The sequence below is a fragment of the Camellia sinensis genome, chromosome 2, assembly GCF_055761805.1.
Source record: "Camellia sinensis isolate YWXY chromosome 2, ASM5576180v1, whole genome shotgun sequence".
NCBI lineage: Eukaryota > Viridiplantae > Streptophyta > Magnoliopsida > Ericales > Theaceae > Camellia > Camellia sinensis.
Window position 1 is genome coordinate 86,855,674 of NC_138962.1, and position 23,638 is coordinate 86,879,311.

The 23,638-nt window shown below is 36.0% G+C and overlaps 1 protein-coding gene, 1 long non-coding RNA gene and 1 pseudogene across 5 annotated transcripts; all 3 read right to left on the minus strand.

Moving 5' to 3' along the window:
• Nucleotides 1–335: 335 nt before the first annotated feature.
• LOC114304565 (cation/calcium exchanger 5-like) lies at nt 336–15,147 on the minus strand (annotated as a pseudogene). Its single transcript, XR_014361266.1, has 2 exons — nt 13,995–15,147; nt 336–1,543 (listed from the first exon to the last, which is right to left on the minus strand). The product of XR_014361266.1 is annotated as a cation/calcium exchanger 5-like (transcript).
• A 1,859-nt stretch (nt 15,148–17,006) lies between these two features.
• LOC145820170 (uncharacterized) lies at nt 17,007–19,734 on the minus strand. Its single transcript, XM_082915030.1, has 3 exons — nt 19,654–19,734; nt 18,276–18,613; nt 17,007–17,594 (listed from the first exon to the last, which is right to left on the minus strand). The coding sequence occupies exons 2-3, from the start codon at nt 18,549–18,551 to the stop codon at nt 17,106–17,108; spliced, it is 765 nt and encodes a 254-aa protein (XP_082771156.1). The 5' UTR covers nt 18,552–18,613; nt 19,654–19,734; the 3' UTR covers nt 17,007–17,105.
• A 174-nt stretch (nt 19,735–19,908) lies between these two features.
• On the minus strand, nt 19,909–22,070 carry LOC145819615 (uncharacterized). 3 transcript variants are annotated; one of them, XR_014360374.1, is made up of 4 exons: nt 22,038–22,070; nt 20,749–21,089; nt 20,072–20,406; nt 19,909–19,988 (listed from the first exon to the last, which is right to left on the minus strand). It is a non-coding gene; the product is annotated as an uncharacterized LOC145819615 (long non-coding RNA). The 3 variants fall into 3 exon arrangements; XR_014360373.1 differs by lacking the exon at nt 22,038–22,070 and adding an exon at nt 21,998–22,022; XR_014360372.1 differs by lacking the exon at nt 22,038–22,070 and having other exon boundaries at nt 20,749–21,391.
• Between the last annotated feature and the right edge of the window lie 1,568 nt (nt 22,071–23,638).

The window sequence follows — 23,638 nt, forward strand, 5'->3', positions numbered from 1 at the left end:
AAAAATAGTATTAACTAAGAATTTTAATAAATTGACATAATGCATTCTTCTAGTTTGACTGAGAATACAAACACACTTCAAAGATTGGTCATGACAAAGCCCAGCAGATTGTCGTTGTTATGCCAGCTCGAGCAAGGACCAGTTATCATAAGTACAACGATTCGGGGAGAAGGGGAGGGGGAATCATGAATGCACGCAAAAGCTTGGTCTAACAAGGGTTCACTATATCACAGAAACTAGGAAAGGCATTCACTTCTCAATCAAAATCAGATTTAATGAGCAATCAGCTCAGAATGCCTACAAAAACCAGTAAAATTTCCACAAAGTGTAACAAAATCATGAAAATAGACCGGTCAAATATAAAATGCTAAATCTTCTTGCCATGACTACAAGATGTCCATGACAAATTAAATCTCTTAATATTTGGTGATTCTAGCTAAATAATAAATATCTCGCCCCGTGTGAATAAAACAGGAAAATTGAACAGGAGTATATTTTTTAAAAGAATAAAAAAATGATACAAGATGTGTGCTCCATGTCTTCAAACTGAAAATGGGATGTATCCATGACCTCAGTTTTGGGCAGACAAGGGAAGATCAACACTTTCTTTCTCAGACAAACCATAGTAAATACAGCAAACTATCTTCTTATGATGAATGATATAAGCATTTCATGAGCAGATATAACCCAAAACACTGAATTTGCCATGTAATCTTCCCGTGATCACCATTGCTGGTTCAGCAATTATCAGACAAAATGCTCTCCAGGCATGTGGAAAAAATCACACAGTAAACTTGGCAATAACTAAGCTCACTGCTATAAAAGAAACATAGAGACCAACAAGGCAAAATCCCCAAAATCTAGGTACCCGAAACCTATACCAAGTTGTTGCTAATAGAGAACCCATCAGGCTTAGAAGCAAGAACACAAACGCAACCACAATACTGACATGGAAATGGAGCTCATAAGCTTTTGGATACACATTGGCAGTCTGTATTACCAAAGCCGTGCCAAGCCCAAAAAGCATGTTAAACATAGGCCCGGCAAAGCAACCAGCCATGGCCAGCGCTGGCTGGCCCGCTTTAGCAACTGCCACATCAGCAACAAGATCACCCACTGAGTTTCCCCATGCAAGTACTGTCAGCCAAGTAGCGCAGGAGGCAACTTAAGAAGTGCCCCAAGAGCTGCAAGGCAGTTTAGGAGTTCCCCGGCCATGACAGATCCAAAATACACTCATCACAAATGCTATGAGCACTACGGGCATTTCCTCGGTTTTTGGGGGCTCTTTTTGGACTATGTAGTGAAGAACTGCTAGAGAGGAGCATGCAAAGAGTACTACTAGCCAGAGAGGAAAATGGGAATTCGGAAGGAGAAAACTGATGGGATGATTTAGTGGCATGAATGAGTTACAAGAGTATAGAAGGGCAAGCGGGCAAAGAACAATGTTGGCAGATCGATAGAATCTGTTCCATTGAGAAGGAGAAGTCTGAGGGACAGTGAGTTTTAGAAGAATTGAGACTGGAAGCTCCCACACTTTTGAGATCTGCAGACAAAGAAAAAGAGAATTAGGTCAAAAGAAGAGTAGTACTCATCGTTACTATTACAGTATACAGATGAGCTGATGATGCACATTCCAAAGAAACATTACAGTTGAAGTGAGTACAAAGCAAAGTCACATCATGCATATAGTTCCAACTCCAAATGGCTACTTCTAAAATTACTTATAATCAACAGCATTAAGTTTCATCACATCATTAAAATTAATGTAACTTTTTTTCTTTTTTCTTTTTTCTTTTTTACAATATACATTAATGAATCCAAAGATAAGAGCAATATGCTGGATTGATAATCAGGGAAGCCCCTGAAAATAGTAAAAATAGGAATTCCCCCTTTGCCAAGCTGTTTCCTGGCTAACCTAACTGAGTAAAGCCTGAATTAGCAGCTGGGAACTCACTTGCAGAAAGCCAGGGTGGGGATGGGGGCAGGAGCTGAGGAGCAAGGGCATATATAAAAGTTTCTTAGGTTGGGAGCACTTATAGGAGCATGTATATAATTATTTATTAAATATATAAAAATATTCTAACAATTATTTTTACCGCTTAGTTGTAATATATGTATTAAAATATGAATAAATATTAGAGATTTATGTCAATTACAAATTATCTTTATTAAGTATAAATAACTACTATATAAACAGAAACTACGAGAATAAGTGTGAATTGTTTTTATTTTGTTTCTATAAGGTTTATATGTTTGAGAGGTTTCTATCTCAGTTGGGTTACTTGAAAACACGGAATCGCATTTCTTAGTAAGAAACACCACTTGAAAAGAAGGTTCCTGCAACTAAGGCCGGGAACCTCTAGATCATAATACATCAGGGTGTGTGAAGGAGCCATTATTTGTCCCTCTTTGTTCCTCTCTATAAAGAGAGGCTGCCACATGAACCCAAAGATCGCAATTTTGTTCTCTATAGCATTTAAAGGCAAAGTCCATCCCTTAGAGCCATTCCGGTAAATGGAACACTCAAGCTACAAACAACGGTTCATCAACAGGAAAAATGTCACTTCATGAAATCATAATATGTCCATTATCATATACAATGCAAGACACAACTATGTGAGATTTAATGCTAATGGGTGATTTGGACTCTATATATGGAATCACTGTCTGTTCACACTGAAAACATATTTATGTATTACTGAGAAACAAAGTGAACTCAACATAACTTAACACACTAGTTTTGCAAGGACACAAAAACATTCACCATTAAGCTCTATTGATGATCATAGCTTCTTCAATTATAAGCGTCGAGTTTTTGTTCACTGCTACAAGCTAAGATCAAATACAACCTAACCCCAACTCCAAGGGGTGGCCAAGTATAAAATACAAGATGTCGAGTTCAAGTCACTCCAAGGGTTCACTAGAGGTAATTTCAAGGCCCTTGGATTAGTAAAGATGCGTGTAAGCTGGCCTGGATACCTAGTTATCAAAAAATACAACCTAACCCCTATTTATCCCTGCATTCTATACCTTAAAGCATGTGTAGCCCAAATAGTGTTTTTAAAGGCTCAAGGCACACTAAAGCGCTGAAGGTCTCTCAGGGGCTAGGCGCAAGGCGAGGCACGGGCTTTATTGAAGTAAGGCGCACAGCCTTCATAAAAAATAGAAAAATTAACATAGACTAATCATTCATAGTACTAAGACAATTTTTTAAAAAATAAAAAGTAATCAAGATTCAAGACAAAATATAGAATAATTCTCAAAGCCATGAAAGTGCATATTGCACAACATTCCAATTTTCAAAGATCAAATAATCCACATTCAATAAAATAAAAATAAAAACATAAACACTAAACATCCAAAACATAAATATCCAAAAAAGATCAATAGCATATTACAAATAATTAATTATTTGTAATTTTTTTTCCCTAACAGATAAAGAAAAAAAAAAAAAAAGAATCAATAGCATATTACAAATAATTAATTATTTGTGAATAATTAATTATTTGTAATTTTTTTTCCCTAACAGATAAATTCTTCTCTTACATATTACAAATATTTTTTTTTTCAATAGCATATTACAGATAATTTTTTTTCCCTAATTTTTGTAATTTTTTCCCTAATTTTATAATTTCAGAGACTCAACTCAAATAATTGAAAAAAAAAAGAAGCAAAACAGAGTTGAAGTCGAAGTCTGAAGAAGGAGAGAGAGAAAGAGTCGAAGTCGAAGACCAAAAAAAACAAAAAAAAAACCAGAACTGAAAGTCAAAGCAGAACTGAGAGTCGAAGAAGAAGAAGAAGGAAAAGGGGAGAGAGAGTCGAAGTCGAACAGAACTGCGAAGTCTAAGTCCCAAGTCGCAGTCGCAGTCGCAGTCAAAGTCCAGCTCCAGCAGTCGAAGTCGAAGTCGATTTCGAGGCGAAAGAGGAAGAGACGACTTCGATTAAGGTTCATCTGAGTCGTATTTGGCTCATATGGTACATGAGTTGTAATCCTCTGTGATTACGAGCCTTGCGAGAGCCTTGTAATCCTCCGTTAGATCAGATCTATCTCTTAAACAATCAGTCGCGCCTAGGCAAGAGCCTTGCGCCTCTCTCGCCTGGTTCAAGTCGCTGCTAAGGCGCGCGACTTACTAACAGCGCCTCGCCTGGTACCTATTCAGTCGCACTACCTGCGCCTCGCCTCGCCTCGCTCCTAGGCGCGTGCCTAGGCGCGCTTTTCACAACATTGAGCCTAAATATAAGCAATATACTCAGTTTCACACATTCATACTTGATGTAGTGGAATCGTGTAATAGTGATGATTTTAGGGTCCGTTGATTCAAAAATGAATACCTGCAAACAAGATCCTAAGATCCTTCTCTAAACATGCTGATTCACACAGAACATTGGCGATAGGTGCACCAAGGCGCCAAAGTCTCCTGGGGCCTAGGCTCAAGGCTCAAGGCGCAAGGCGAGGAGCAGGCTTAACCAAAGTGAGGCGCACCTTGTACAGAAAAAAATATATAATTTAATATAAGTAAATAATTTAAAGTTCAATATAAACAAAATGAAATGTTAAACATTTAGTGTTTTTTGGAAATTAGGAATTAGGGCTAATTTTTCTTCTATCATTGATTTAGGATTGAATGCTCAATGTATTGACATCTGTAATAAGAGTAGGGATCTTTTGTAGCTACACCATATTAAATCAATGGTCAGATTTTAAACAAAACCAATTAAAGCAACAATAAAAAAAGCCCTCAAGACGCAAGCCTTAGGCCAGTCAGGTGCTATCGAAGTTGCCTGGCCTAGAACACTACAAGGCGGGCCTGAATGGGATTTGGGCCTAGGCGCACGCCTAGGCACGCCTTATCGAAGTCGCCTAGCCTGGAACACTACAAGACGCAAACCTTGGGCCTAGATGGGACTTGGGCTTAGGCGGGACTTGGGCCTAGGCGCACCTTTAATAACACTGGAAGTAAAAGGCTCAACAATGGTTGATTCTAAAAAACATACCCGAGGTTATAACAAAAGAGTATTATATTAATCATCAAAACTGTGTTGCCCCAAGACTTGCATCTTTATTTATAATACGCCTAATTCATATAGAACAAGAAACTAATAAAATAGGAAATAAAATAAAAACTAATAGAATCGGAAAACTAAATAATCCCAAATCAGGAAAATAAATAATTCTAGTCTATTCTATAGTAAATTAGAATATTTCTAACTAAATATTATTTTAAAATAATAAAATATAAATATAATTTTCTTAAGATTTTGACTGCATCAATAACCCTTCAAAAAAAAATAATAATAATAAAAAAATATCAAAATGGCATTTTTTACATCCAATTAACACCCAAAAAATCAAATACTTCATTTCATAAAATTTGACCACATCCAGATTCAGTCCCCTTCTGAACAGTGGCTGCCAGAAAAATTTCCAAGCACGAATTCCTTAGTGCTACCCTTTACGTTGTGTTTGGTTGAGGGTTTTGGGAAGGGATTTAGAAAGGAAACGGGAAAAGGGTAAAAGGAAAAGCAGTGTGAAACTAGGTAAAATATAGGTATATTTTATTCATATTTCACCTATCTTTTCCCTTTCACTTTCCAAATCCTTTCCCAAATCCCTCCACCAAACACAGCATTAAAGCAACTTAGGGACATCAGGAAGCATTTTCATTTGCAATTGTGCTAATCAACTGCCAAAAAGTGATAACCAACTGCCTAAATGTGAAGACAACAATATCATTCATCATCTTTCTGCTATATACCTCTGATATTTCACATTATAAAAATCCATTTACTCTACCCTAAATGAGGAACATCATTTTCAAAAATGAACTAAGGGAAAACTTTGTGATTCAAATTAGTGATTTTAGAATTACAATTTCCTATTCCTGTTCTGGGCATGTAAAGACAACAGAAACATTAATAGGTTTAGCAAGAAAGAGAGAACAACAGATTCTTGCTTAGGATGGCCACTGCTCATAGAAAAGCTAATCATATAGGCTAGATGAAGATTAATGGTGAGGATTTGACGCAGCAGGAGGCTACTTCCATGGACATTGTGGACTTCTACAAGAGATCATACTTTGAGTCAGATTTGAGAAGACTTTTTATTGGTGTCTTGGACTTGGATTCTATTCAAGATGAGGAAAGAACTTGGCTAGAGACAATGCCCTATGGAGGAAGTGATTGAGGCCTTGAAGAGTCTCAATAGAGATAAGTCTTATGGCCTTGTGGATCCTCTATAACTTTCTTCCAACAATGAATCCTACTTTGAATCGTCTAAATTCTAGATCGTTCCCCTCAAGTGACGCGTTGCCCCTGCCTCCGGGTGTTTCGAAAAGTGAGCAAAGGGCGCCGCATCGACGCTTGGGTGCGGTGAAAAATGGGCAAAGGTTCCCGCGCTTCTCTGAACGAGCGCGGGTAAAGAAGCTAGTCCAAGACTATAGGTTTACGGTAGCCACTTGGAACATAGGAACCTTAACTGGTAAAACGATAGAATTGGTAGATGTTATGATTAGGATGAGAGTTAGTATAGCTTGCGTATAAGAAACTAAGTGGACGGGTGAGAAAGCTAGGAAAATTGAGAATACCGGTTTTAAACTGTATTACAGTGGTAAGGATAGACGCAGGAATGGAGTAGGAATTATAATTGCCAAGGGTCTTGTGGAAAATGTAGTGGCGGTCATTAGGAAAAGGGATAAGATTATGTTAGTTAAACTACTTATTTGAGGAAATATAGTAAACGTTATTAGTGCATACGCCTCTCAAGTAGGATTAGATGATCAGACTAAGGGATTTTTGGGAGTAAATGGATGAGATCTTACAGGAGATACCCGTAGGAGAGAATCTGGTTATAGGTAGAGATTTTAATGGCCATGTAGGCTTAGATAAACTAGGCTATGAAAAGGTGCATGGTGGATATGATTTTAGTGACAGAAATGAGGCTGGAGAGAGTATCTTAGATTTTGCGTTGGCTTCTGACCTGGTGGTGGCCAATACTATGTATAAGAAAAGGGAGGAGCATTTGATAACCTTTAAGAGTGGGTCAGTTAAGAGCCAAATAAATTACTTCTTAGTGAGAAAAGTGGACCGCCTAAAATGCAATGATTGTAAGGTGATTCCTGGAGAGAGCCTGGCCTTTCAACATAGGATTTTGGTACTAGATTTATGTTTTAGAGGACAATACCAAGCTAGGAAAGATGGTGGGCGTCGAAAGATGAGATCGTGGAACCTAAAAGGGGATAAACTAGAAATACTTAAGAATAGAATGATTAAGGAATGTACTTGGGACTTGGAAGATGATGCTATGTGAAACTCGATGACTAATTGTATGAGGAGAATCTCAAAGGAAGTGCTTGGAGAGTCGAAAGGAACGAGACCCAGCTCTAGGAAAACTTGGTGGTGGAGGAAAGAGGTTCAAGCGGTAGTTAAGGCAAAAAAAAGAGTGCTTTAAAAAGTGACAGAAGAATAGAACTGAGAAAAACCTTAAGAGCTATAGATTGGCTAATAAAGAAGTCAAGAAAGTAGTGAGAGAAGCTAAGTTGAAAGCTTATGATGACCTATACACTAGACTAGATAGTAAGGGGGGAGAGAAGAGCATATACAAACTTGCTAGGATGCAGGAGAGGAAAACAAGAGATTTTAATCAAGTTAAGTGCATCAAAAGTGAAGATTCTAAGGTATTAGTAAAAGATGAAAAGATTAAGAAAAGATGAAAGAATTATTTTGAGAAACTATTAAATGAGGAACATGCAGGTATGACAATAGGGGAAGAAATAGCCAGTAATACGATAAACCAAGACTATAGGTTCTATCGCAGGATTAAGAACTTTGAAGTGGAGATTGCACTTAAGAAGATGAAATCAAATAAAACTTTAGGACATGATGATATCCCTATTGAAACTTAGAAGTGTTTGGATAAAAAAGGGGTTGCTTGGTTGACTAAGTTGTTTAGCAAAATTTTATTGACCACCAATATGCCAAATGAGTGGAGGAAGAGTATTTTAATGCCAATTTATAAGAATAAAGGAGATGTCTAAAATTGCAACAACTATAGAGGAATCAGGCTAATGTGTCATATAATGAAAGTGTGGGAGAGAGTGATGGAATGCCGATTGCGAGATATAACAGAGGTGTCAGAGAATCAATTTGGGTTTATGCCTGATAGGTCAACAATGGAAGCGATCTATCTTTGGAGGAGAGTAATAGAAAAGTATAGAGAAAAGAAAAGAGACATTCATATGGTGTTTATCGACCTTGAGAAAGCATATGATAGACTACCCCGGGATATAATATGGTGGGTGTTAGAGAAGAAATGGGTGACAAAAGGTTACATTGATGTGATTAGAGACATGTATAAAGGAGTGGTGACTACTATTAGATCGCCTGCTGGAGAAACAAATGAATTTCTTATCACTGTAGAGTTACACCAAGAATCTACCTTAAGTCCTTATCATTTTGCTTTAGTTATGGATTAGTTGACGAGAAATATTCAGGATGACGTGCCATGGTGTATGCTTTTTGCAGACGGTATCGTGCTAGTGGATGAGACTACAGAAGAAGTTAACACAAAGTTGGAGATTTGGAGAAAAGCTCTTGACTCTAAAGGTTTCCGGATAAGCAGAACTAAGACAGAGTATATGGAGTGTAATTTTAGTAACAGTAACAATGAAAGCAGAGGAGAAATGAGGATTAAGAACCAAGAACTGCCTAAGAGTGAACATTTTCGTTATTTAGGGTCAATTATCACAATAGCGGAAGAGATTGATGCGGATGTGGCCCATAAGATTAAGGCTGGATGGTGTAACGAATACCCACTAGACTAAAAAGTAAGTTCTATAGAACGGCTATTAGACCAGCGATGTTGTATGGGATGAAGTGTTGGGCAACCAAGAAACAACATGTAGATAAGATGAGTGTGGCTGACATGAGAATGCTAAGGTGGAAGTGTGGCAAGACTAGACAAAACAGAATTAGGAATGAGTGTATTCGGGAATGGGTAGGAGTAGCACCGATAGAAGATAAGTTGAGAGCGAATCGATTGAGATGGTTTGGTCATATTCAACGGAGACCAACAGAGGCAGTAATGAAGAGATGCGATGCTATAACGGTAGATGGAAGGGTTAGGATGGGGTAAGCCTAGATTAACGTTGGTTAGCGTTGTAAATAGAGATATGGACCTACTTAATTTGACTAATGAAATGGCCTTTGATAGGGCCGCGTGGAGAAAAAGGATTCATGCAGCTGCCCCCATTTGATGGGACTTAAGGTTTGGTTTAGTTTGGTTTGGTTTGTTTTGGTTTGGTTAGTGTTGTTAAATTTAAAGAAAAATATAAAATAGCACCATGTCAAGGTGACACTCTACTGCTAAGTTTTATCCCTTTTCTAACTCTCCATCAGGAAATAGAATTAACTAATCATATGTTTAAAGGTTGAAAAACTCAATGCCACCATCTGAATGTGAGACATTGTATACGGTACGCTTCATTTGTTTGGGCATGTAGCTATATGGACCCCTTCCTTGAGCAAGAACATGACAAGACTTCAATTGTTTATGGTAGGCTTTCAAATGCAAGCAACGGTTTCGCAATGGCAAGAGGACTGAAATTGCAAGTACATGAGAATACTTCACTTGTTTATGGTAGGCTTTCAAAAGCAAGCAACGACTTTTCAAATTCAATAGCAAGAGGAGGCCTGAAATTGCAAACTAGTTACGCTAACAACTGAACCCATTGTAGTGTTATGATAGCAGTCATATTGATGTACAAAAGGGAAAGAGACACAATCACTGAAGAGGCTACATCCCTAACACACTCACAATATTATTAAGCTAGAAACTCCCTAATACACTGAGAAACCCATTATTTATAGGCTAATAATCCTAATTAAATTAAAAATATCTTACTAAATTTATGGATTTAAGTATAACTAAATATTAATAATAATAATTTATAAATTACATTTGTGGGATCAAAACGTCTTTGGTCCATGTAATGGACCCACAGGCTTCGCCCCAAACTTCCAAAGAAAATAATGAGCTTCCATTCAGTCAAAGGTCAAGCCATCACATACACTCCTATGAGACTAAAGAGTTTGAGAGGAACCTAAATGCCTCCTTTATTGTTCCAGTGCCAACGGATTGTGCTATGGATGATATCAAAGATTACAAGTCGACTAGCTTGACTAGCAGCGTTTATAAAGTCTATAATGCCTTTGTGGAAGGAAGACAACTCCTTGATGTACTACTGGCGGCTAAAAACTCTGTGAGCTCTAGAATAGAGAGAAACATTCTTTGCAAGCTAGATATTGAGAAGGCATATGATCATGTATGCTGAGATTTCTTAATCCATTTACCAAAGAAGATGGGCTTTGGGGTGAGGTGTTCTAGGTAGATAAGCTTCGCATCTCTTTTGTAAAGTTTTTTTCTGATAGTAAATGGGGAAGATAAGAGCTATTTTAGAGCTCTAGGGGTTGTGACGCTCAACTGCTACTCTTTTTCATCCTTTTAGAGGTGCTTAATCATATGATTCTTTTGATAGTGAGATATTTGGACACAAGGTGGGTAATACAGGTGATGAGATCGTATTAGAGTTTTATTTTCTATTTGCTAATGATACTAATTTGTTTTGCGACAAAATAAAAAAATAAAATAAAACAAAACAAAACAAAAAAACAAAAAAAAGGAATTGAGTACTTTGAGAGGTGTATTACTTTGTTTTGAAATAGTGTTGGGCCCTAGGGTTCACATGAAAAGGAGTGACATCATTATGATAGGTGAGGTAGATGATGTGGATATTTTGGCAACTGATTGGGAACGTAGATTGGTATCTCTGTCTTCGACCAACCTGGAGCTTCCATTGACTTGTCCTTCAAAAACAAAGCTTCTAAGGATGTAGTGGGGGAAAGATTTGAGAAGTGGTTAGCTAAATTGAAGAGACAATACCCATCTGAGGGGGGCAGGCTTACTCTCATCAAAAGCACCATTTCCAGCCTTTCTATGTTTGTGGTCTGTTTTCACTATCCCTATCTAAGTTGTGAAAAGGTTGGAGAAATTGATGTGGAACTTTCTTGGGGGGATGGGGGAAGGGATTGAAGTGCAGTTGAAGTATCATCTTGTATACTAGGACAAGGTTGTTTACCTTTGAAAGGGGGAGGCTTGAGGATTTGTAGGTTAGAGGTGTTCAACAAAGCCTGGTTAGAGGAAATGGATGTGGAGCTTTACATGGGAGAGGAAGAGATGTGAACAATGATTAGTGGAAAATATGCTCATGGTTGGGGGATTGGTACACTTAATATAAGGGGTCATATGATATGGGAACTTGAAAAATCATAAAGGAATATTTCTTTCTTTTGAAGGGCTTCAGCGTTGGGGAAGGTCGTAGACCTTTATGAAATTGCGGTTAATTCTTAAATCTGAATGAAGGATTGTTGGACCTTATCTACCATGGGAGTGCTACAGAATCCGATCTTCTAGAGACCTTTTCAGGATGGATGTTTCGGGTCAAGAGGGTGCAAGCACGAATGGAAGATACTTTTGTATGACGAGAGTCCAAGAACAACAATTTTTTAAGTGGTTTCCTTTTTATCGGAAGTTGGTTGGGGAAGGGGAAGAAGGCTTTCCTTAGAAAGTGATTCAACACTCAAAAGCTCCTTAGATGGCAACTCAAGAAGTTATCCTAATGACGAATAATCAGAGGAAGAGGTGCCAATTTGTGTTACATTGGTCTTGCATGTGCTCTAGAACACAAGGAAGAGTATGATTTATCTTCAATTGTACTGTGTGTTTGGAGTTGAGTGCATGATGTCAGAGTCAGCTAAGGAGGGGAAAGGGAAGTAGTAGGGGAAAATATAAAAATTATTGGGAAAGGGATGTTGTAAGGGAAAATATAAAAATTATATGGTGCATCTAGAGAGAGAGAAATATGGGAACTTTTGAAGCTGTACAGATTGATTATTTGTTTAAAAAGAACCATGCTTATCTTTATAAATTTCTGGCTTAGAAAGAAATTTTTTTCTTCCTTTCTTTTGTTGACTTTTTGAAGGAAATGTATATCCACATAGACATGTTGGAAAAGTGTATGAGATTCATAGTTCTGTTATTGTTGTATAATTATGTGTATAGGGTTGTGCCCCTTATTTAGTTGGCTCCTGATACTCAATAACTTTATACAAATTGAGCTGAAATTTATTATCATTTTCTTTAGGTGCCTTCCAATTTGCTAACAATTGACTATTCCTCAAGCCAGTTTTTAGCAAAAAATTTAGTTTCTTCAATACTACCCATATTAATAATTATGTTTTTTGTTCCACACTCATGCAAGTGGTCAGTGCTCAGTCCAGTGCTGAAACCTAAGTTGTATACAAAATTATAAACCAGCTATATGTTGCAAATCCATTGTTGAATTGCATCAGGTCATAAGCTCTGTTTCACGGACTCATGTATGCGTGTCAGGTGTGATTCAAAGTCTAAGCCAGATTCTTCAAATTCCTATGTCTAAAAGAACGTCTAAAAGTACAAAGACATGGCTAGACATTCATATTTCATAGTATTCAGTTTTCTGGGGTAAAATGGTTTCTCAAAAGTAACTTAGAGCATTTTATGCATAAAGTGAGAGTTTTATATTGAATAACATCAGGTGATAAGCTATGTTTCATGGACTAGTGTATGGGTTTCAAGTGCGAACATGAGTCTAAGCCAGATTCTTCAAATTCCTGTGTCTAAAAGCACGAATACACAACTAGACATTCATATTTCATAATATTCTTCTTCGATTTTCTGGGGATAAATGGTTTCTCAAAAGTAACATAGAGCATTTTATGCATAAAGTGAGAGTTTCATGTACCATCATATAGTAAACTTAATTACTAGACATGGTTACTACTGGCACATGCTCAAATAGACATGTTTGACAAATATCTTATACCTTTACCCAAGGGTAGAGTGTTTGTCTGCACAATTACGTCACATGAATTTAGGAGTTTACTAAGGAAATAAATTAGACTCCATGTGCTTACTTTTTGCAAGAAACCATATCTTTGAGGCAGAGAAGCAAAGCATCTAGAAGATTTTAGGAGAAGCATGGGTATGGAGAAGTCTCTCTCTCAATCAACCTACCTAAGGTAGCTAGACCCACACAGAGTAACACACTGCAGCGAACCTTCACCTCCGACCAATAGACCCCAAAGCGTCGTAGTGCATGCTAAGTTGTTCGGCATGTGTAGGCCTCACCTCTTGGCCTTGGTGGAGAGACAGAAGATATCACCCAGACTCTTAGCTCACACAGGATGCTAGGAAGGTGACTCGTCGCATCTCTTTCATAGAGTGAGATTGAAGCATGTACTAAGTTCCATCATCTTGAGATTGCTCAATGAGACTGACAAGTGTCTCATGATAGCAAACACATGGCGATCCCAAAACTGAAGTATTAGGCAAGCATTTACAGTGTCATGTCTAGAATGCACAAAAGAGGAATGATAGTAGTATATATTTCTATAATGGTTTCGTATTCATGCTCATAGTGTGCACATTCAATTGAGTATAAATGAATATTCAGTGAATTATGTAGCTGCATTAGTAGAAAAAACTAAGCATGATGATGCTCCAACAAATAGTTAAGCTGCAGAGGTGAGTAGTAGTGCCATAGAGAATCCAAACATATCATCTGAACTGTAGCTCGTAACAAGATATTACATTGGAAAAGAAGGCACCCATTACATTCTTAGTCATTTCATGTTAAGCAAATTTATACTATCTCCAATAGTCCCCACTGGTCCAGTAATCAACATTTAAAGTATTAGATCCCTACTCAGACTGCAGAATTAGATCTAAGTTTTAATCACATTACATTATTGATACATCGACAGCTGTACTAAGTTAAACCAATTGCAATATTAACCAGGCAATCACAACTTCCACACTATTAATACGATGAGATAATACACCAACTAGATCATAAACAATGCAAGATATCAGAATTGTAAAATTGTAACCCAAAACATACCTGCCTAACAACTTGTCGAAAATGAAAACCCGGCTTCCCTCCCTCTACTTTCCCAAACAATTCTTCATTTTCATAATCCAGTGCAATTAAATCCTTCTGAACCTCAACATCCCCAACAAAACCACCACCCACATCAACCCTACCTTTTCTTTTCCCATGATCCATTCCCAAATCCATCCAAAACACAAACCCAACAAAAAACAGATAAACCCAACAAACCCAATAGCCTGCCACAGAAAAATCTCAGCACTAAGATACACATAGAACAAGAACAAAGCTGCAGTCAAGTAAAACAACACGTCCCTCACAAAAGGCACAGGGTCCACAGAAAAGGGTGCTGCATAAATCGCCACAAACCCAACAACCAATGCCGAAACAAACGTCCCGGCCGACAAAATCGCGCCGAACCCAGTCCTCGGATGGCCTCCGCGGACCGCAACGACCGATGCGAACACATCGGGGCACCATTGCCGAGTGCAAGAAGAGTCACAGCCCCAATACTGGGTGACAAATTGAGGTGGGTAACGAGCTTGGTGACCACAACAGAGAATTGATCCTGAGCGGTCTTGACGAGGACATAGAACTGGAAGCGGATAGTGAGGAAGAGAAAGGGGACAGAGGCAAATGGGTTTTGGTGGAAGAGGCAGAAATGGAGAGAGAAGTAGTTGATGAGGCTGTTAGAGTCGCCATTGCAGTGGAGGAGAGAGAAAGAGCAGCGATTGTGAGGTGGGGTTTGGAGGATGGAGGAGCAGGAGAGGGAAGTAGTGGTGGTGGTGGTGGTGGTGGTGGTGGTGGTGGTGTTGAGGAGGGACCTGTGGGGGATTAGTGGGCGGCTTGTGGAGGGGTAGTTTGGGGATGGATTGAGGAGGAAGAAAAAGATGAGAGTGGAGAGAAGGATGAGTGAGATTGTTGGGGTTTTGAGGGAAGAAGGGAAGAGAGAGAAGGCCATGCCATTGCAATCCAAACAAGGTTTAAGCTCTCTCTCGCTTTCTTGGGTGAGATTGGAGTGATGAGTATTGGCTGGTGTGAGTCTGTGACCCTCTTTTCTCTCTTGAATCTTGACGCGTTTTCGTTTCTTTCTCACACCTGCAACCTGTAATTGAAGTTTTATTCTTTCCATTAAAAAAACATGAGAGTTCGGGGCTTTTTGGCAAGTGCAAATAAAAATTTGCTTGGTGTTTGATTTTATTTTACAACAATGATAGAGACCACTAATTTTAAAGCTTTAAAAAGATCACTAATGACATGGCACTTAATAAAAAAAGAAAAAAAATACAACACCAAGGCTAAAACATCAAATCATTCCTGGTGGGACCCACTGCCACATCATTAGTGATAGCACTAATTAGTGCTCTCACTCATTTTTCTTTATTTTAAGAAAATTATTAATAACTTCTAATTTTTAATATATTTTTTGTAATTAAAAAAGAGGGGGCTAAGTTTTATTTGTTTCAAAAATATATCATTACCCATCTCTATCTCCAATTGTAGTCGTTGGCAATTTTTTCTGACCACTGTCAGTAACAATCTTCACTAACACATTCATCTTATAACGCTATTAGTCATCAACTATTATTAAAAATTACTTTCGTTGTTTAACAATCACATTCGACCACCATTTCTAGCTAGTAATTAATTATCTCAGATTATTTTTATTTGAGAATAGATTATTTTAATAATTTTTTAATTTTTTATGAAAATATATATAAAAAAATAAAGGCACTAAAATAATTTATAATAACTTTTTAATCTTTTAACTAAAGTATATTATCTCTAAACGAGTATCTTTAAACAAAAAAAAATTAATAAATTTTAAACAATACCATCATAATCCACAGTGTAACAGTGACACTTGATTAGAGTGGGCTGAAGTGCTAAACATCTGGATTGATTAAGAAAATTTATCATTGATTTCATTTCATTTATTTCTTCTATTCTAGTACATGTAAAATATATATATATATTCCTTTGTAATGACAAATTAATGTAATAAACTTTTGAATGACATTAATTAAGATGTTTTCATCATTTGGGCTTACAAAATATAATTATGTCTGACTTCATATTTATGACAGTATTCATTAGGATTACTTCCACATTCTTTTACTGTTAATCATAGTACATCATCTATATACCAACCAGCAATGAGCACACATTTGCACTGGTCTTGTAACAAATGAATTTGGAATTTACTAAAACCATACTATTAACAACATATACATATATATACATATTTTCAGAATTTTAATTCATTATTATAGAAATTTGTGAAAATTGATGGTGTTATTAGTCTAACTAATAAAGTCTCTTAAGGAGTGTTTGGGAAGAAAGTTGGACTAAAATAGTCTATTAAAAGACAAAATAAGTTAAAATAATCAATAAAAAAAATGTCACATCTAACTCATAATCATTTCACTTTTTTTCTCACAATTATCAAATCAACTAAAAAAAAAATAAAAAATAAAAACCAACTTCTCAAACACAACTATTTTAGTAAACTAAAAAATCAAATAGCCAACTAAAATATCTAACTTTCCAAACAAAACCTTAGTAGACAAACAGTTTTGTCCCAAAATCTCTCTTTTCTATCTCAAAATATTCTTAACTGTTAAATCATAGGAAAATTTTAAAGCACAAAACTATCCAAACATAATTTCATGATTATGAATCTAACTAATGAAAAGTCCCTTAGTATACTATGGTTTTGTCCCAAAATTTCTCTTTAAAAATATTCATAAAAATCATATAAAAATTTCAAAATGCAAGAATATCAAAAACTAATTTCATGGTCATTTGAGACAGATCCCTCTTCTGGATTCTAGCTCCTTCATCCAGATTAGGAGAGTTATGATCAGAAGGTTAGTCACATGTTGTTGTGTAGCCCATTGCCGATTGAAAACAACGTGCACTTGCACAGAGTACACACGCGCAAAGAAAAAGTATTCTTCTTCTACCAATTTGAACATCAAGTGAAACTGTGGATATTGAAGAGGATAGAAAGGAATGGGATGCTGATTGAAAACTGTTTCCTCTTGTACATTGTGTCTTAATACTTCATATACACATTATGATCATATCTACACTTCAGATAACCAAAAACAGTAACCTAAATTATGCACGGAGATTTCGTGACAACCACTTCTTTCGATGCAGGATGTCCATCTTCACAAACGCCTTCGCTTTATTCTCATCTTCCAAAAGATCACAAGCATCCAAGAAGAGTTCATCATCCATGTCAGGTACAGCTTGAAGTGCATCAACAATGCTTTCTATTGAGCTATAGTTCCTGTCCACTGTATTACTTCTACCTGCTTCTTGCAGCTCCTCCCTGGTTTTCTTGATTTTTCTCGCACGTGTTGAACTTAACGGTGTGGTGGATTCACGTCTTTTTCTCCCATTAGACACTTCATTATCAATAGCTGGGGACTTCAGAGCTCCAAATATGCCATCCATCCCCATTTCCAGGGCATTATCATCAATATTCATTTCTGGGCACAGATAACTTGACGTTCCATCATGGATCTCATCTCCAAAAATAATGCTCAGATCACAGTAATTCTCCAATATTATATCTTTGTATGCTACAGCATCGGGATGTTCCTGCAAATCATCACGGTGACAAATTAGCTATCAATTAAGAACGTAAAGTCCAAGCAATTGGGTGTTTCTAATACCCTACTTCACAGAACTGGCATCAGTAAATCACTCTTTGTTAGATGGTGCATTATCAGCAATTCATCAAAAGTAAGGTACTTTTCAAATAATATACAAGGTCCATGTCGTAGTAGCAGGAAAGTTGTACTTGGGTTACATTTCTTACTTAGAAACGTGATTCGGCGCTCCCCAAGTAAAAAATTTGTAAGAAACTCGATCCCAGCTAAGATAAAACCTCTCAAACATATAAATCTCACATAAATAAAAGAAAAACAACCCAAACTTAGTAGTTCCTATTTAGATATTTACTTATACTTAACAAAGATAATTTGTAGTTGACATCCATCTTTAATGTTTATTCATATTTTAACACATATCACAACTATGTAGGGAAAAAAAGAAGAAAAAAAAAAATTTGTTAAAATCTATTCAATATATAAAATATATATGTTCCCATAGGCACTTCCAACCTTAGAAACTTCTATATTCCCTAACTCTCCCAACCCCGCTTCCTGCAACTAAGGTCCATGTTATTTTGAGTTGAAGTCATTAATAATTACATGAACAATAAAACGAAGAAACAGCCTTTGATTTGCCGATTCAGTCATACACATGAAAGAAATTCACCTCAATATAAGCTTCCCAATAATCATCGTCAGCTGTGACTTTTTGTTCTATTTCGTCCCATGCAAAGCCATTCTTGTTGAGAAGAGTGCTGATGTCGTCATACTGTTTCATCAATCTTAGGTACTGATTTTCCAGTACACATTTGTCAAACTGAAGTCCAAATTTCTCATTGAATGATGTGATCATGCAGACCCAAGCTTGCTTATTGAAGGTATTTTCAACTCTATTCCCTTCAAACACCTGTCCTAACATGAGGTCAATGAAATATCTGTCCATTGGCTTTGTCCAAGCAATGCTCGAAGTATCACTACCAGAAGAGGATTGGTCATCTTCCTGATCTACACATTGAGAAAACAATCAGTCACAAGACGCCATATAGGTGCCTTGGATACCATGAATATTTGCATTATGCATAATATAGCAATATAGATAAGTCCATTTTTCCTACGTCCTGTGGAATTCTTTTTTTCTTTCTTTATTTTCGTTTTACCTTTTTTTTTTCATGCACGGAAAGAAAGGGAGGGAATATCAGTAAATAGAATATCATGAAAAGATGAAACAACTCGAGTACACACAATTTATAGAACAAAACTCTATGCGCCTATAGAGCTAAAAGATTCCAAATTCTTTACAAAATCCAAAAAAGTCTAGATGGGATATTATGAAGCACCAACTCTTCAAAATAAGTGTCATCCTCATATCCAACGTGGGAAACGGCAGGGACATGTATGGAACACGCCACATGGCGTGTCCCTTTAATTCTTTTTTTTTCATGAATTACGCCGGGGACACGCCAACTAGTTTTTTCCCCCCCATTCTTTAGTGCTTTTGATGGATGTTGGAAATTTATTTATTTATTTTAAATACTTAATAGATCATCTATAAAAAAGAATTAGTTTCTGTTAATTTTAATTGTTTGTGGATGTAATATTAATATACATATGAAATAAAAATATATGAAAAATTATTTTATTGTCGTGTTGCCACCGTATCCGTATCTCCATTTTTTTGAAATAACCATGCCCCGTGTCTGTGCTGCTTAGATGGGATCAATTCCCTTTGCTCATCACTCAACTATGTAATAAATTCCAAATAAATACAACATAACCAATCACATTACTAAGATTAGAAAGACATTGTAATAGCAATATTATATATATATATATATATATCAGTCACATGCAGCTTTCAAGATAAACAATTAGATCAATCATACTGGCAAATAAACAATAATCACACTTGTGCTTAAAGGATAAAGACAGAGGTATAGTCCATATTTATGATCATTGCCACCATCCTAGTCATGGTTCACCAATATAAAGACAACAGCTGTGGTTCACACAAATCAAGCAAGGAGAGAGAGAGAGAGAGAGCTCACAAATGTTTACTTTTAGGGCACCATCATCAAGATTGGTACAATGACTTGCATGGTCACTTCTTCTATTAGTGCTTGTATTTCCATATACAACAATGATTCATCCCACTAAAAACATCACCACTAATAGCACTAATGCATTAAAAAAGTAAAAAAATAAAAATAAAAAAATACAACTCCAAGACCAAAACATCACATCATTAATGACGGACCCACTGCCACCTAATTAGTGAGAGCACTAATTAGTGCTCCCAAGCATTTTTCTTTCCATATATCATAAACAAATCATTATGGTTTGGGAGAGTTCTACTTCGGAATGATTGTGCATCAGGACGCTCCTGGTTATGAAGAATGTAAGCTACTGCACACTAAAATCTTACATGTTACGAATGTTATTAGAGAACTATACTGAAATATGCACCTTGATATAAGCATCCCAGATATCATCACTAGCCGTCACCATCTGTTGCATTTCATCCCATGCAAACCCACTCTGATCAATAAGAGTTCTCATATCATGGAATAGATTCCTCATTTTCTCAAAACGACTTTCTAGAACATCTTTGTGGTGCAGAGACCCAAATTTTGCGACAAACTTCGCCACCATATCACCCCAAGCTTGTTTGTTGAAATTTTGATCAATCATATTCCCTTTACGGATCTGCTCTAGCATCAAAACGATAAAATATCGGTCCATAGGTGCTGTCCAACCAGACCTCAAACAACTGCCATTTTGGGATGCTTGAAAATCCCTTCCTTCAACAAATTAAAGAAGAACATGAGATAACAATAATAGAATATATTCATCAAAACCCATTGAACTTTTATTTCACAAAGAAAAACTATATGCATCATGCATCATTCATTCAAGGCAGTCTATGCAATTTAAATTATTACTCACAGGTTCCAAAGTTGTCCAACCCTGAGAACATTTTTCACTAAATCAAGTTGACACAATAGTGATAATTTGTTGAAGCTTGGGACAGTTTTAAATTTATACAATTGAGCATCAGGATATGCCTGCACTGTAAAACATAAGCAATGAACTATCAAACAAAACACAACTCAGTAACAAGAAGCATGTGAATGGTGGTTCACCTTGGTATAAGAGTCCCAAACATACTCTTCAGCAGTAACCATTTCTTGGGTTTCATCCCAAGAAAACCCATTGTGATCAAGAAGAATCTTTAAGTCATTATATTGCTCCCTCAAATGTTTATAGCGACTTTTCAAGACCTCTTTGTCATAGTGAGATCCAAATTTTGAATTGAATGACTTCACCATTTCATTCCAAGCCTGAGTTATGAATGCATGCCCAATTTTATTCCCTCTTAGCACCTGGTCCAGTAATAAGTCAATAAGATAATGGTCCATGGGTAGTGTCCAATATGTCCTTGTACAGTTGCTGAAACTGGGAGCCTGGGCCTCCTTTCCTTCACCTAGATAAATAAAAGACGTGTAGATGATTAATTATTCATTCGTGAGGTCATTCTTTGTCTCATTATATATATATATAGGGCAAAATCCATTTTATCACTTGTGGCAGCGGCCCAGAGTACTTTTACTCCCTTTTCTTCTAAAAATAGTCACATGTCCCTCCATGTGATTTTAGACTAAATTGCAACACTAACTCCATTAACGGTAGTGATAAAAAGACAAACCCTTATTCTTCCTTCTCTACTTCTCATTGTCTTCATAAAAAAAGAAATCAAATTGATCTCCATAATCACAAATAACCAAGCCAAACTTTAAAAAAAAAAATAAAAAAATAAAAATCCTAATTTAAATACCAATTAAAAACTTTATTTGCCCCCATGGCATAATGATAAAGCTTCTAATGCATCTTACATTTTTGCCAGCATTTACTGTTAAGATAATTGGAAGCAAAAATATAGTGCAGTTGGTTCCAAAATTGTGCCAAAACTGTGTTAGTTAACATCTTAGACACCAGTGTAGAAAACATGTTAAACAAGATCCATTTTTGGTTTAGATTTTAAAACTTCCATCTCACTCTTCCTCCTACAACATAATAATAATAATAATAATAATAATAATAATAAATAAATAAATAAAATAACCTTCTTGCTGAAAAAACTATCATGAATTAAACACAATAATCACACAGAGTGAATCCCAAAATAAATGGCATAATTATTAATAATGCTTGAAATCCTTCAAAATCCTACCTATGATACAAGACAAAGATTTATTAAGTGCATTTACATGTGCTATTGATGGAGTAGTATAACAGCCAACTATTTAATACATTCAAAAAACTTAGGTTACAAGAATTTCTCATATAACAAAATGGTGATCTCTTCATTTCAATGCCATTTCCAGTGTATACCTATTTATGTCATCATCCCAGTTGGTGACAGAGTCTTTACCTCTGACTGGCGAGGCAGTTGTACAGGATCTGCAAATTTATGAAGCAACAATGATAGAGACCACTAATTTTGGAGGTCTAAAAAGACCACTAATGATATGACACTCAATAAAAAAAAGGAAAAAAATACAACACCAAGGCCAAAACATCAAATCATTCCTGGTGGGGCCCACTGCCACATCATTAGTGATAGCACTAATTAGTGCTCTCACTCATTTTCCTTTATGAAGCGCAAAGTGTGGCCAGTGTACAAATGGCCGATATACCAAAAAAGTGAGAGGGGGAGGGGGCGGGGGAGGTGATGGGGGAGGCAGTGACGGGGGAGTTTGGGGAAGGGGGCAGAGAGTTGGTGGGGAAGTGACAAGAGGGGGTGGTTGGGAGTGGTGGAAGGAGTAGGTGAGGTAGGGTTTGGGTTTTGGACAGGGTTTGAAGGTACAAAAAGAAGATAAAGAGAAAACAAAACTCCATTTCTAAGAACTCGCGCCCCTGTAATCAGATATTCCTCTCCTTTGAATTTTTTTTTTTTTTTTTTTATGATCTCCTCACCTTTGAAATTGAGTGCACCATTTTCGCTGCCCGGCCCAAACAGAACTCGTGTGGTAACATGCTTTTTTATTAATTTTTTGATTTTTTTACTAAAATATGATACAAAAAAATTAGTATATTTAAGATAATTTTTTAAATTTTTACGAAAAGATATGCAAAAGGTAGAGAGAAAAAAAAAATCTTTGACTTTTTAGTATAAATTGTTGACTTTTTAAACAATTTTTTGACATTTTGACTAAAAAAATCACTTGCCAAACGAGGCCTTAATCTAGGTTTTTTTGACTTGTTTATCATTTTGAGTATATTTTGAATGGTAATTTGAAAAAAAATATACAGTGTTTTGAGAGTAATTATAATCCTAAATAATTTAATATTGAGAAATTAAACGTATTTAATAATTTTTTTGAGTACAAATCAGTGTGTTTGGTTTGAGTTTTTTAAGGCCAAGTTTGGCATATTGTAAAAAAGTCAAAAAGTTACTCAAAAAGTTAAAAAGTTAACACTATTCACCAAAAGTCAACAATTACGGCTGCACAACTCTCAATCCTAATTTTTCCCTACAAATCAATTTTTACAATTTTTTATTACACATTTTTCAAAAAAAAATCAAAAAGTTAACCCAAACATCCATATTTTCTTCCTCAATTTTTTAGTCCAAAAAGATAAAAAGTGCACTTATTTAGGACACCCCAAACAACCCCTAAATTAAGTTTTTTGAAAATTTATTTTTTTATTTTTGGTGTTTTTTTGTTTTTAGTAAATATTTTTAAAATTTTAAGCATTTTTTTTACTTTTTTAGATGCACCTTACTTAAATGTATCTAAAAAGTAAAAAAAATTGTGAAAAAATATTTTAAAAAATTAATAAATACAAAAAAATACAAAAAAAAAATGTACTGAATTCTCGTTTTTTTTTTTTTTTTGTATTTTTGGTATTTAATGAATTTTTAAAAGGTTTTTTTCACAATTTTTTTACTTTTTAGGTATATTTATGTTAGATATATCTAAAAATTAAAAAGATTGCTTAAAATATTTTAAAAAATTCATTAAAAACAAA